The sequence below is a fragment of the Pteropus medius genome, unplaced genomic scaffold, assembly GCF_902729225.1.
Source record: "Pteropus medius unplaced genomic scaffold, Ma_sr-lr_union100, whole genome shotgun sequence".
In the NCBI taxonomy this organism is placed as follows: domain Eukaryota; kingdom Metazoa; phylum Chordata; class Mammalia; order Chiroptera; family Pteropodidae; genus Pteropus; species Pteropus medius.
The window spans coordinates 3,903,950-3,917,808 of record NW_024340701.1 but is presented as its reverse complement, the minus strand read 5'-3'; the positions used below and the strand labels follow the sequence as shown (position 1 = coordinate 3,917,808).

The window sequence follows — 13,859 nt, the reverse complement described above, 5'->3', positions numbered from 1 at the left end:
TTTAAAAAGTGATATTAGTTACAAGTAAAATTTTAATGGCTATAAAGCAGCATTTTCGGATTCAAATAAAGAATAAGAAACCATTTTGGTTTTTAAGAGAGGAGTCAGTAAAATCATGAAATTATTGAAGTTTAAAAATACTTATAATGATTTTTATTCCTTTAGGCACATTGTTTTCAAATGAGATGTTTTGTCACCAATTGAATGAACTGAAAAATTATGCATATTACTGTGATTTTCTGGAATAAAACTATCTACTCTTTTTTTTACCTCCTACAAAGTAAAATTTATTATTAAATATCAATAGTAGCTTTATTAATATATTCATTAAGCTTTTGCTGTGTAAAATCCACACTAATTTAGCGGCTTAAAACACAGTGTTCCTCACAGTTCTCCGGATTGGCTCAGTAATTCTTTTGGTCTGTACTGGCTAGCCTAGGGCTGAATGATCTAGGATGGCTTCATTCACATGTCTGGCGGTTGTCTGCCTTTTTGGTCCAGGACAGACTTTCCATTTCTGGTAATTGGCTTGATTTCAGCTGGGACAATGGCCATAAGACTCATTTTCTAGTAGGCTAATTTAGCTCAATTTGGCTCAATCACTTAGGGGCAAGAAGGTTTTCAGGAGTAAAAGACTGCAAATATTTTTCAAATCCCTCTTTGTGTCAAGCGTGCTATTATACTGTCCTGTTGATCAAAGGAGGGAGCCATTATGTCAACAGTATAAAACAGCCACTATTTTAAGTTTTATTGGGCTTTAATAGGATGCACTGAGGGTCGGGTGAAGTTAGACAGCATATATCTGTAGTAGATACACCACAGTTTATAACTTCCTCTAGTAGTATTCAGCAATCAAAAATATGAAGAAAGAAGATGGGGTTACTTCAGGTATGGTATAATCAGAGGTGAATAAGAACTTTACAGCATTGCTGAAATGGATGGTTATGGGTTGATTCATCTGGATCTGGAGCTAAGAGATACTAAAAATTTATAAAGGTCTCGGGGAAAGAGGTCTAGGGTCAGAGAAGGTGAGGAGGGTAAGAATAAAAGAAGTAGGTTGAAGAAAAGAAGTTTTGGTCAGCAAGGAATTTTCACTTTGGATCTGAATAATGACATCCAGGGGAAAGTATAAGGAAATAATTGAAGCTGATAAATGGAAAGTCTAAGTCCAAGGTCTTAGATTCATGGCTTGAACATTTTATTAAACCTCAAAGGCCCTTTCATGTGCTAATATTCCTGCTTCTGTGAGTCAGTGTGATGTCATAGAGGTGGATGAAATGGGATAAGGTAGAAGAATTCTGAATTACTTGTTGAAGCCATTGAACAAGGTGGGAGAAGGTCCAGGAGCATATCAAGAGCTATAGAAGAAAGAAAGACAATGAAATAATCCGATGCTGCTGGTTTGTGTGAAACTGATGGACTTATTTTTCCAATTAGGAAAATATATGTTCTTTCCCGTTTATTTGTTTTTAAAGAATATTTGACTCTTCTCCCTTCTATTTCACATTTGTGTTTTACTGTTTTAGAAGAGATACCTTTAGAAAATAGGGAGCAGGATTGAGAAAGTAGAGAGAGGGTATGATTGGTGTTTTTTAAAAGTGATTAAAGTTAAGAAGACACTCAAAGATTCTTACCTGTCCATTTTCTTTTAATATTGGAAAACTTATAATTCTAGATAGTGAAAAGGTCTTATTTACTTGTAATCCAGTGTTTAATGTATTCATAAAGCAGAGACTATATAAAATGTTATCCTAATGCAAAAAAAAAATTAGAAACATCACATTTGTTTTTTAAAATTTTAGGCTGCTAACAAATATTTTAGAAGATAGAATACTAGTCATTCAAATTTGTAATGTGTCTTTTATACATTTTTACTTTTATAACAATATGGAACCAGAATTAAGATGGTACAAATATCTGTCTCTGAATTGTAAAGTTGTAGTTTGGAAGACATCTGAAAATCCTATTTACCTTGTATAATCCAAGTAATACATTTCATGAAAATACGTATAAACTTATTCTTTAGATTTTCACATTGTACATATGTGTATGTCATTAAAGCAGTATGAATGAAACTTAGTCTAATAGTTTTCTCCATAAAGATTTCGTAATCAACTAATTAAGCATGTATATCTGTAACATTACTAAACAAAGCCCTCTTAAATATTCAGTTTTTAGATAATTATAAATGACAGATCAAAGTTTGCCTTAATAATTTAGTATGCTGAAAAATAATTTTTCTGACTTTCTTAGATTTTTCAAGTGATTAAATATTGGGCTTTCATTTTCATAAATTACTTGTTAGACTCAAGAGGAAATTTGATACAGTATACTTTATTAACTACTAGACAGAGAGTTATCTTGGAAAATATGGATTTGACTTCCCCTGTCTACAGATACAACAGACTAATCTAATTGGATTTTACAGGTTATATGTGCCTTAAATTACTTTTTAAAGTGTGTATCTATATCTGTCTGTCTGTCTGTCTATCTGTCTGCATTCTACTGAAGTTAATTTTTATTTTCTACGTTTAGGATAAATATATTTACCATACGGCTCCAGTTGAAAAATCACACAGCAAACTTCAAAGCAGAACATCAAGATCACAGAAGAAAAAGTCCAAGTCACCTGAGAGAAGTAAATATTGCGTAAATGCAAAAAACTACGAACAGCCTACGATTTCTTCAAAATCACACTCTCCATCTCCCTACACAAAAAGACGCATGTGTGAGCTATCCGAAGACACCAGGCGGCGGCTGGCCCATTTAAATCTGGGACCCTATGAATTCAAAAAAGAAACAGATAAACCTCCATTTGTGATTAGACATGTATGTGTTCCCTTAAACATTTCCATTTAATACAGATCTAATCTGTTCTTCACTGAAAATATTATTCTAAAACTTCTCTCAGCTTCTAACTTATATTAATAATTTTCTTTTCTGCTGTCTCAGCCTAGCAATCTAAAGTGAAAAATTAACTTAAAATAGAAGAACATTTTTTTTGTCAGTCTTTACATCTGACAGAGATCAAGCTCCATTATGAATGCCATGTTAAATCCTCTAAGTACCCATTTCTTTTCTTCTTAAACAGTGGACAATGTAATAATAATCCTACACCTTAAACTTAGATGTAATTGGCATTACTATTAAAAGGGCAGAGTAGGGTTTTAAAAGAAGACCAAGTTTTCTTTATGAAAAGGAAGACCCGCCTCAGCCGTTTTAAAAATTATAATGGAAAGTAAGTTTCCTTTGAAATTATGTGCCTTGGGTAAACCTTATATAATGGATCTTTGAAGCCAATCATCATTTGATGGGGATGAAAAAGCCTTTGAAAATGAAGAGAGTTAAGGGTTGCATAGTTCTAATCTTTCTATACAGAAACCTGCTTTTAATGTGGTTTAAGTTTAGAGCTTATGTCCACATGATAGTCAAGTAGACTTTGGCTAATTTTAAATGTCTATAATGAGAATATTTAAAAAGGGCCTTCTCAGAATCTTCATAGTTTCTTGAAAAAAAATTATAATTTTTACCTTGAAAGCATTTCTTTAACAAAAGCTTGCAAATTAATAAATTACTAATAATATATAATGATAATATATAATACTAATATATATAATGATAATAAACTTGAAGACTGAAAATGCCTATAGAAGCAGAACAGCTTTTTGAGTTATCTATAAAGCTTTCTGATTTTAATGCCTCTAATTCATTTTCCCAAATTCTAAAATGTAAATATAAATTTAAACATGTAAATATACTCCTTTGACAATCTAATAGCTTTTTGAATATATTTCGCCTGTAAGCTAAGGTTTTCTTTGTGATACCTTTTTTAAAATTTAGATGTGCCTTAAGCAACATTTCATTCTGTCTTTATATTTTGACACTGAATCCTTTATTTTTTAACTTAAATAGAATTTTTATTTTAGAAAGAAAATTTATAATATAATGAGTACTTTTAAATGTCATTATTTTATTGAGATTATTGTGGTTACATTTGTCTTATTTCTGTAGAATTTATAACTTCTGGTCACTTTTTTTGTGTTCATTTATATAAACAATATACAGGTAATATTTGCTTGCTTATTTAATGGCAGTTTCAGAATGTCTTTAATTTTATATCTGCCTTCAATTATAATTAAGCTAAAAAGAAAGGACATACTAAATTCTAATCTGAAAGAATAGTAGCATTTTAATTAAAATGCCTATACACAAAGATAACCAGGAATTTTGGTGTGGTTAACCACATAAAAATTGTTTGGGGATATAACTGCTTTTAAATGTTTATTATATTATTGTTTTTCACATCAGTGTTCAAAATAGAATAATTCTAATATGGCTTGGTATAAATCTTGACATTTTAATTTAAATTATTTCCCTCTTAGCTTTCTAATGAATAGAATGAAATGCATACTTCTAAGCCTGTAGTTAGAAAATTGTTTATCGCACTGTACAAGGAGATTGGATTTTTCCAGTTGTATTTGTAAACATAGACATGTCTTCCATCCACCCCCCTCCCCATAGCCATTCATGATTTTAAAAGCATTTACCAAATTGATAACCAAAAAAGTTAACATTTTTAGGAAAGATATTCTAATTTTATATACATTGTATGAAAAATAGCCTAAAAGAATATGGATCAATTTCAAGAAATCACTAACATGCCCCCAAACTGGGACAATCATTCTGGAAGAGTTAAACAGCATTTTTTTCTTAGTCATTTATATAGAATAGGATTTCGTTTATGCAGAATAAGACCCTTTTTTTTTCTATTGTGGTAGAATATATATAATATAAAAGTTACCATTTCAATCATCTTAAAGTGTATACTTTAAAATGTGTAATTTAGTGGCATTAAGTACATTCATATTGTTGTGCAACTGTCACGACTATCTAGTTCCAGAACTACTTAATTACCCTAAATGGAAAGCTTGTACTCAAGCATTCACTTCCTGCGCCTCCCATTCCCCAGCCCCTGGCAACCACTAACCTACTTTTTATCTCTGTAGGTTTTCCTATTCTGCCATTTCATATAAGTGGAATCATACAATTATATGGCCTTTTGTGTCTGGCTTCTTTCATTTAATATAGTGTTTTTGAGTTTTCATCCATGTTATAGCATATATCAGTACTCGATTCTTTTTATGGCCGAATAATATTCCATTATATAGATATACCATATTTTGTTTAGCCATCATCTGTTGATTGACATTTGGGTTGTTTTCACCTTTTGATTATATAAATAATGCTTCTTTGAAAATTCGTACACAGGTTTTTGTTTGAATACCTGTTTTAATTCCCAATTGCTTTAATACCTGTGAGTAGAATTACTGGGCCATAAGGTATTCTGTTTAACTTGTTGAGGAGTTGTCAGACTGTTTTCCACAGTATTTGCTGCACTTTACGTTTCCTCCAGCAATGTGTGAGGGTTCCAGTTTATCCACATTCTCAGTAACTTATTTTCTGTTTTGTTTTCTTTTTATTATAGCCATCATAGGGAGTGTGGAGTGGTATCTCATTATGGTTTTGATTTGCATTTCCCTAATGACTAATGATATTAAGTATCTTTTTATGTGTCTGTTAGCCATTTATGTATTTTCTTTGGAGATACGTCTACTCAAGTTCTTTGCCCATTTTTAAGTGGGAAGTGGTTTTCTTTTTGTGTTTAATTTTAAGTCTTCTTTATATATTTAGGATTCTAGAAACTTATCAGATATGATTCGAAACTTTTTTCTCATTCTATGGCTTATCTTTTGACTCCCCTTTTAAAATTTTAATTCTGAAAAATTGTGGTAAAATATACACATAAAATTTACCATTTTAACGATTTCTAAATGTACAGATTAGTGACATTAAGAATATTCACATTGTTGTGTAAGCATCACCACTATCTATCTTCAGAACTTTTTTCATTTTGCTTAACTGAAACCCATTAAACAATTCCCCTTTCTCTTCAGCCCCTGGTAACTACCATTCTATTTTCTGTCTCTATGAATTTTACTACTTTTAAGTATCTCATATAAGTAGAATATACAGTATTTGTCCTTTTGTGACTGGTTTATTTCACTTAGCATAATGTCATCAATGTTCGTTCGTGTTATAGCATGTGCCAGAATTTCCTTTTCACAGTAGAATAATATTCTTTTATGTGTATGTGCCACATTTTACGTATCTGTTCTGTTGATGCACACTTGAGTTGCTTCCACCTTTTGGCTATTGTGAATAATGCTGCTGCGAACATGGTGTAAAGATATCTGTTCAGTTCCCTGCTTTCAGTTCTTTTGGGTATATACCCAGAAGTGGAATTGCTGTATCACATGACAATCCTATTTTGAGTTTTTTGAGGAACCGCCATACTATTTTCCATAGTCGTACCATTTTACATTCCCACCAACAGTACAAAATGGTTTCACTTTCTCTGCATCCTTGTCAACACTTATTATTTACTTTTTTTTTTTTAATAATAGAGATGCTAATGGGAGTGAAGTATTATCTTACTGTGGTTTTGATTTGCATTTCCCTAATGATTAATGATGTGAACAATTTCCATGAATGTTGATCATGGCTTATTGGTCATTTGTATACCTTTTGGAGAACTATCTAAGTCCTTTGGCTGCTTTTAATTGAGTTTTTTTTTTTTCATTAAGTTATAGAAGTTTTTAAAATTTTTCTGCATATTAATGCCTACAGATCAGAAAATGATTTGCAAATGTTTTCTGCTATGGGTTGTCTTTTCACTCCCTTGGTATTGTTCTTTTATGCACAAAGTTTTTAATTTTAATGAACAGAACTGTCTTTTTTGCACAAATTTATCATGCTTACTTTTTTATTTTTGGTTAGAAACCATGATTGACTGTTATTATCTGTAAGCTGTAAAGCACTCAGCATGCAGGGCCAAGTAATGACACCGTTTGAATTCAAAATCTGTATACTAAAGGGATAAGTAGAAAATGGCTACACTTGTTTTTTAAATGTGGCAAAGTAGAGTCCTCTTTTTTAAACTTCATAATAGAAAGTAAACTAGGCAATGGAGCAATGTATATTTCAACTGTAAATCTGTTCATTTTAAAGTAGACTTTTATATATATATACATACATACATATATATACATACATATATACATACATACATACATACATACATACATACGTATGTATGTGTGTGTGTGTATATATATATAAATCTCTGGAGTTTAATTTTGTTTAAAAATGAACAGCAAAATTCTCTACTAAACTCTGACTTTGAAACATGGCAGAACCATGTAGTTACTATCACATTAACCTGATGATATGTAGTCTGTATATTTTAGTTGATTTTCTGGTGCCCGGAGACTGAAAGAAAATTTAAGCTCTTCTTTTGCATTGAAATTCTTCTTCTAGGTTGATCCCCCAAGTCCCAGGGCTGATGCTTTATATGGATCTTCTGGCAGAGACTGTGAAAGAGATGGGTGGTCCAGGGTGCACAATGGTAAGCTACAAATTACCTCTCTTCATTTCCTTAATTGCCTTTGCTACATTCAAGCCTGTAACTTGGCATCAATTAACAAAAACAGAATCTTTGCTGTATTATTGAATAATATGGTATAGCGCTACGTTCTATAACTTGTGGGATACCCATATAAGTACTCTCTAAAAATAATAGAATTTCTGTGCTGCTATAAACCATCTCCTTCTTTGAGATTCAAAATATGTATTTGTATATTAAATAAAGACTCTTCTAGTAAAAAAAAACGATTTTGTTTGGCTCAGCTATTTCTAAATTTATTTCACTACTTCAACACATATTACTTAGTTTGTGGAACAGGCTTTGGGAAATAGTAATAATAGAGTTATAGATTTGGGGTATACATTTGGACATGTACTTAAATACTTGTTTTGCCACTTATTTATAAAGTGGGCATTCTTGAACAAATCCTTAACTATTTTGATAATCACTTTATTAAAGAATGAAGATAAATGATAAATGTTACCATATAAAATGCTCTAGCACACAGGACTTAATATTAGCTGTAATTATAATATATAAATACTTATCACTTATATTTCTGAAAAGATAACATCCTTTAGGTTTAGCTTATAGGAATATTTCTTTCATCTTTACTCCTGGTTCTAATGGTTAGATAAGTCTTTTCTTAAGTTCAATATGAAGATGATTTTTATGAAGATTAAATGGTATTGTATAATTAGGGATATTTGAGTGTTAGTATCTATAGACATTGGCTAGTCATTTCAGCAAGCATTCACCAGCAGCCTTTAAGTTAATTTACTACACACTGAAAAAGACAGAGGAAGAAAAAAGATAGAGTGAAAAAAATATAATCATGACATGTAGTGAGCTCCATCTATTTCTGTTTCTAACCTGTAGTAGATAATCTCTTTTTTCTTTTAAATGGGTAATTGAAACATTCTTCTCTGAGAACATGCAAAGTTTGTGCTCATTTATTTTGTTTCTTTAGCACTAACAGGGAGATAGATGTGTTAATAACTCTTTTATACCTAGAATGTCAGATTACATGAAATTAGGAACAGATATTATATTGTTTCCCCTCTTAGAGGAAATTTATAGACATGGAAAATTAAGCTTTAAGAATAAGAAAACAGCAAATAACCTCAATATAGATATTTATTTAGAAGGTGTCTTCGGAATGCACTTAAGTATCTGATTTCTCTTAACAGTTATATATTTGCCAAATTCCAGACTCACAGAAAAGTTGAAAGAGTACAAAGAATTCTCATATACCTTTCAGAATCCACAAATATTAATATTTGCCTCTCTGTCTCCCTCTCGACCTCTTTCTCTTCCCTACCTCCATCTCTGTATGTGCACCTATGTATGAACTTTTTTTTTGACAAGGGCATCGCTATGGAATTAATTGTGTCCCTTCAAAATTCACATGTCAAAGCTCTAATCCCAGTGTGTTGGTATTTGCAGATGGAGCCTTTGGGAGGCAATTAGGTTTAGATGAGTTTAGTGCCCTTATAGGAAGAGATACCAGAGAGATATTGTTTTCCCTCTCTGCCATGAGAAGACACAGCCATCAGGCAGCCATTTTCAAGTCAAAACAGCTTTTACCAGAACCTGACTATGTTGGCACCTGGATCTCAGACTTCCAGCCTCCAGAACTGTGAGAAATAAATGTATGTTGTTTAAACCACCCAGTCTGTGGTTTTTGTTATGGCAGCCGAGGGAGACTGATACAGATATTGTCTTATGTGATGCAGTTATCAAAAACAAAAATTAACAACTTTATAAGAATAATATCCAACTTATAAACCTAAATCAGATATTGCTACTTGTCCCAATAAAATCTTTATAGCAAAGGAAATCCCACATCATGCATGGCCTTCATTTGCCATGTCTCTTTAGTTTTCTTTAACATAGTTCAATTCCTTAGTCTTAATTTGTTTTTGACATTGATAATTTTGAAGAGTATAGTCCAGTTATTTTGTAGGATGTCCCTCAATTTGTTTGATTTTTTCCCTCATGGTTAGATTTAGCTTATTCATTTTCCCCAGAATAATACAATAGGCATGATGTGTTACTCTGAGTGTATCATGTCAGGAAGTATACGATGTTGCTTTGTTTTACTGGTGATGTTAGTTTGCTCACTTGATTAAGATGGTACCTGCTAGGTTTGTCTATCATAAAGGTGCTGTCTCTTCCCTTAATAGTATGGAGAGATACCTGGAGACTCTGTAATACCCTGTTACTCCTCAACTTTGGCCCCTTTAGCATACATTGATGATTCTTGCTTGAAACTATTTATTACTGTGATATATGCCAAATAAGGATTTTTTAAAATTCCATTATTCTTCGTAAATTTATTACTTGCATTTCTACTATAAAGATTTTCCTTTCTTATTTCTTTAATTTTAATGCCTCCATTCATTTGACTACATGTTTTCCCCCTGGCTGGCAGTTGAGCAGTTGTGATTTGGGTTTTCATCAGCTATTTAAATGCATATGGGGATTTCTTATGATAGTCTCTCTTAAACATAGTGAATTTTTACTTGAAACTATCTTACTTTGATGGAAGTTTTTGAACATTTGTTTGCCAAATTATCTTGCCTAATAATACTTAAGCTTTTATAGGATATCATTTTCATCACCGTTGTTTGTTTTAGTCCTCATAATAATCATGTGAAGATGAATTTAACTGTATTTGATCAAGAAAAATGACAGAGGCTCGGAGAGGTTGATTTGTGAGAGAGCTCTGAGATAGCCATGGTCAGTCTAGAATCCATATCTTCTAACCCCAAGTTTCTTTGTTTTCCAGCACTCTCCTCCTTTCTCTGCTTTCATTCAGGTGGTTTTGTTTTGTTTTGTTTTGTTTTGTTTTGTTTTGTTTTGTTTTGTTTTGTTTTTGTTTGTTTCTTCTTAGATAAATTTTTTGAGCACATTTTCTCTATCTGGAATTTCCATGATATATAATTCTAATTGTAATTTGTGTAGTCTTTTTGAAGAAACTCACTATGTCTCAAGAATGTTTGGAAGCTTTGTCCAATCACTTATGTATCTGGAGGAGAAAATCAAGGGCATCATACTTGGCCCTATTTTATTTGCCTAGAATTTAGGAAAGGTGGTAGATTCTGTCCCCCCCTTGGAGGAAACTTCTCCTATTCTCTTCATTTGAAGATTCTTTTGTGAGTTTCATTTCTACATATGATTGTAATATTTTTATGAGCTTCCATTAATCCCTTTGTTTGATGGTTATTATTAGTAAAGTAAAATAAATTGGAAATAATATTCAAGTCATAATATGTCATATCTTGAGTAGATAGCAAAAAGTGGTAATATTTTGATGGTTTTTTAATAACATAACATATTGTCATATGTATATACTTATAAGCAAAATATCTTATTTTCTTCGGCTTTTATTTAAATGTGTCCCTCCTCATCTTGAAGCAATAGACAACAGAACTGTGTCCTGTTTAGGAACTCCTCTTGTAGTTTCTTTATTTCTCTATTCTTTATTAAACATTTTAACAGCTTTGTTAAGGTATGATTTATCTACCATAGAATTCACCTGTTTTAAGTGTACAGTTAAATAATTTTTAATAAATTTGCATAGTTGCTCAACTATCATAATTCATTTTTAGAATATTTCCATCATCCAGAAGAGTTTTTTTTTAATACCCATTTACAATAAATCTGCATTCCCCACTCAGCTCCTGGATAGTTTTTCTACCTTTTGGCTATTGCGAATATTTGCATTGAAGTTTTTGCATAGACATATGTTTTAATTTCTCTTGGATAGGTACCTAGGAATGGGATTTCTGGTTCATATGGTGAGTTTGTATTTAACTTTTTAAGCAATTGCCAACTGTTTTTGCAATGTGGCTGTACCATTTTACATTCCCACCAGCAGTGTATGAGGTATTTAGTTTCCCCACATCCTTGACAACATTTGTTATTGCTTCTTTTTATTATTATTGTAACCATTATAACCAGTCCTATCTCATTGTGATTTTAATTTGCATTTGATTAATGGCATTGAATGTTTTTTGATGTGCTTATTAGTCGTTTATACATCTTTTTTGATGATCATGACTCTTCCAGTCACTGGTAAATAGGGAATTTGCTCTTTCCTAAACTTCAGGTGAGAAAAGTGAGCGAGGAAAGTCTGAGACTTCTGCTATAGAGACTTTCACAGACATGAAAATACAAAAGATAAATATATTAGAGATCAGAATAAAAAGTTTCAAGTGAATATGTCACAAGTGAGCAAGAGATAGAAAACACTTTGTTAAGGGCCTTTCCTTTTTAGAAGGCTTGAACTCCTGAGAGATATTAAACCCTGGTTTTATTTTATAAAGCTAGATATCTTAGCTTTGCTTCCATTTATAGAGACTGACATATAGCAAATGCATTGGCCGTATGCCACATGGAGATTCACAGGAGAGAAGAGGTCGACCTTAGAATGTTTTGTGGGCACTGAGGTAGCAGTAGGATATGTGCAGATAAAGGACGCCAGGGGCCTGCTCTTTGAAGATTCAAATAGGTTCATTCAGCATGAGAGAAGTTTTGCAATATTAGTAGTGCTAACTACCAGACTAGTTTATAACTCCTTAAAGTTATGAAAAGGGAAGATGATAGTAGGATACTGTGGAGGTTGCCAAGAATAGGGACTGACTCATAAGGAACACAGTGGTAATCATTATCAGAATGGGGCTCAAGAATTACTTTGATAGAAAGAATGAGTTGCTAAGAGATGTCGAGTTTTAGATTAAAGCTTTTTTAAGTCCTTGCTTGAAGTCAGGATTGGTCCTTTAGGACTGAGTCATATCTGAACCTATTGGGTGAGGGTCAACTAGGGAGAAAGGCAGGATGCAGAGACTCAGAGTTATCAAATTACTCCCAGTGTAACTGGTGACTTTGATACAAAGTGGACCTTAGTTTCTATATTAGATAATTGCTAAGGAAATGTTTTGATAACTGATGGCCACATTTTGTTTTCAATGTGTACTATTAGTCATTACTTGATATTTGATTAATTTGATTATATGTATATCACATCTGTTTGGCTAACAAATCCATAATCTGATGTTATTTCAGTCTCCTGAAATGTAGAGTAGAAATAATAATTAGTATTATGTATTACATTAGTCTGCTTAGGCTGCCAAAGCAAAATACCATAGACTGGGGGCTTAAACAACAGATAATATTTTATCGCATTTCTGGAAAGTCTGGATGCTGGAAAGTCTAAGATCAGGGTGCTGGCAACGTAAGTTTCATTCTGAGATCTCTTGGCTTATAGGTAGCTGCCATCTCACCCTATACTCACATGATCTCTTTTTTGTGTATGCATGGAGAAAGAAATTGAGAGAAACAGCAGGAAAGTATACATGAGCATGCACATGAGTGCAAGCTCTCTGTCCCTGAGGGCCCTATCCTTATGACCTCATCTAACTAATTACCACCCAAGGCCCAATCCTCAGATACCATCACTTTGGGGGCTAGGTCTTTAAGATATGAATTTTGAGATAACACGAACATTCAGTCCATAATACCTATATCATGAAGTTATTAGAGAATCAGATAATAGCTAATATTTATTGAATATATGTTTTTTGCTAGCAGCTATTCTAAGTACTTATATTTCATTGGTTAATTACTCATAGGAATATCGAGAATTTTAGATACTATTATTTATCCTCATTTTACAGACAAAGAAACATGAGATTTAAAGAAGTCGATCAAGATAATCTCTTTCTTTCTCTACTCCTCCCCCCCGCACGCGCGTGCACACATGCATGCACACACACACACACACACACACACGATCAAATTAGCTCTTCATACTTTTCTCAGATGTGACCCATTCATTAAGGCCCAACTCAACTTTCTCCTCATTTAGGAAGCTTTTTTGAGAGATACAACCTTGAGAGATTGATCTCTGATATGACTTTAATAGTACCAATTGTGTATACCATTCTGACTTAGCCTATTCCTTTATGCTGCCATTATTCAACTTCGTATAACTTAACCAAAGTAAACTATAAGCACTTTGCAACCACAAGCCATGACTCTTATCGCCTGTATAGAATATAATTAGTAATTATTGGTATGGGTGATTAAATGTGAACATTGGGAAACCTCAGATCAAAGTAACAGTTTAATTTGTAAAAATGAAAGAAAATTATAAATCTGCCTGAATTAGAGGAAGTTTATAAATATTTCGTTTAAAGCAAAAGACATACTAGTTTTTTAATATATTGATACTTTTAATATTACATTAGCTGTCAAAGGGAAGATATACCATGTCCAGAAATTATTACTTTAATTTTCAAAGTTAGCATGTTTGGAGAACTAGGCTCAGGATGTCCTTATCATTCTTTTATTTCTTCTGCTACTTGTGGCC

General features: G+C 32.3%; 1 protein-coding gene across 10 annotated transcripts in view; it reads left to right on the top strand.

The window, feature by feature from the left end:
- SPATA6 (spermatogenesis associated 6) overlaps positions 1–13,859 on the top strand; it is a 101,885-nt gene that overhangs the window by 39,616 nt on the left and 48,410 nt on the right. For all 10 annotated transcript variants that reach the window (XM_039885627.1, XM_039885628.1, XM_039885626.1 and 7 more), the window contains 2 exons: positions 2,536–2,829; positions 7,378–7,465. In XM_039885627.1, coding sequence (XP_039741561.1) covers positions 2,536–2,829; positions 7,378–7,465 — 382 coding nt within the window. The remainder of the gene's footprint in view (positions 1–2,535; positions 2,830–7,377; positions 7,466–13,859) is intronic.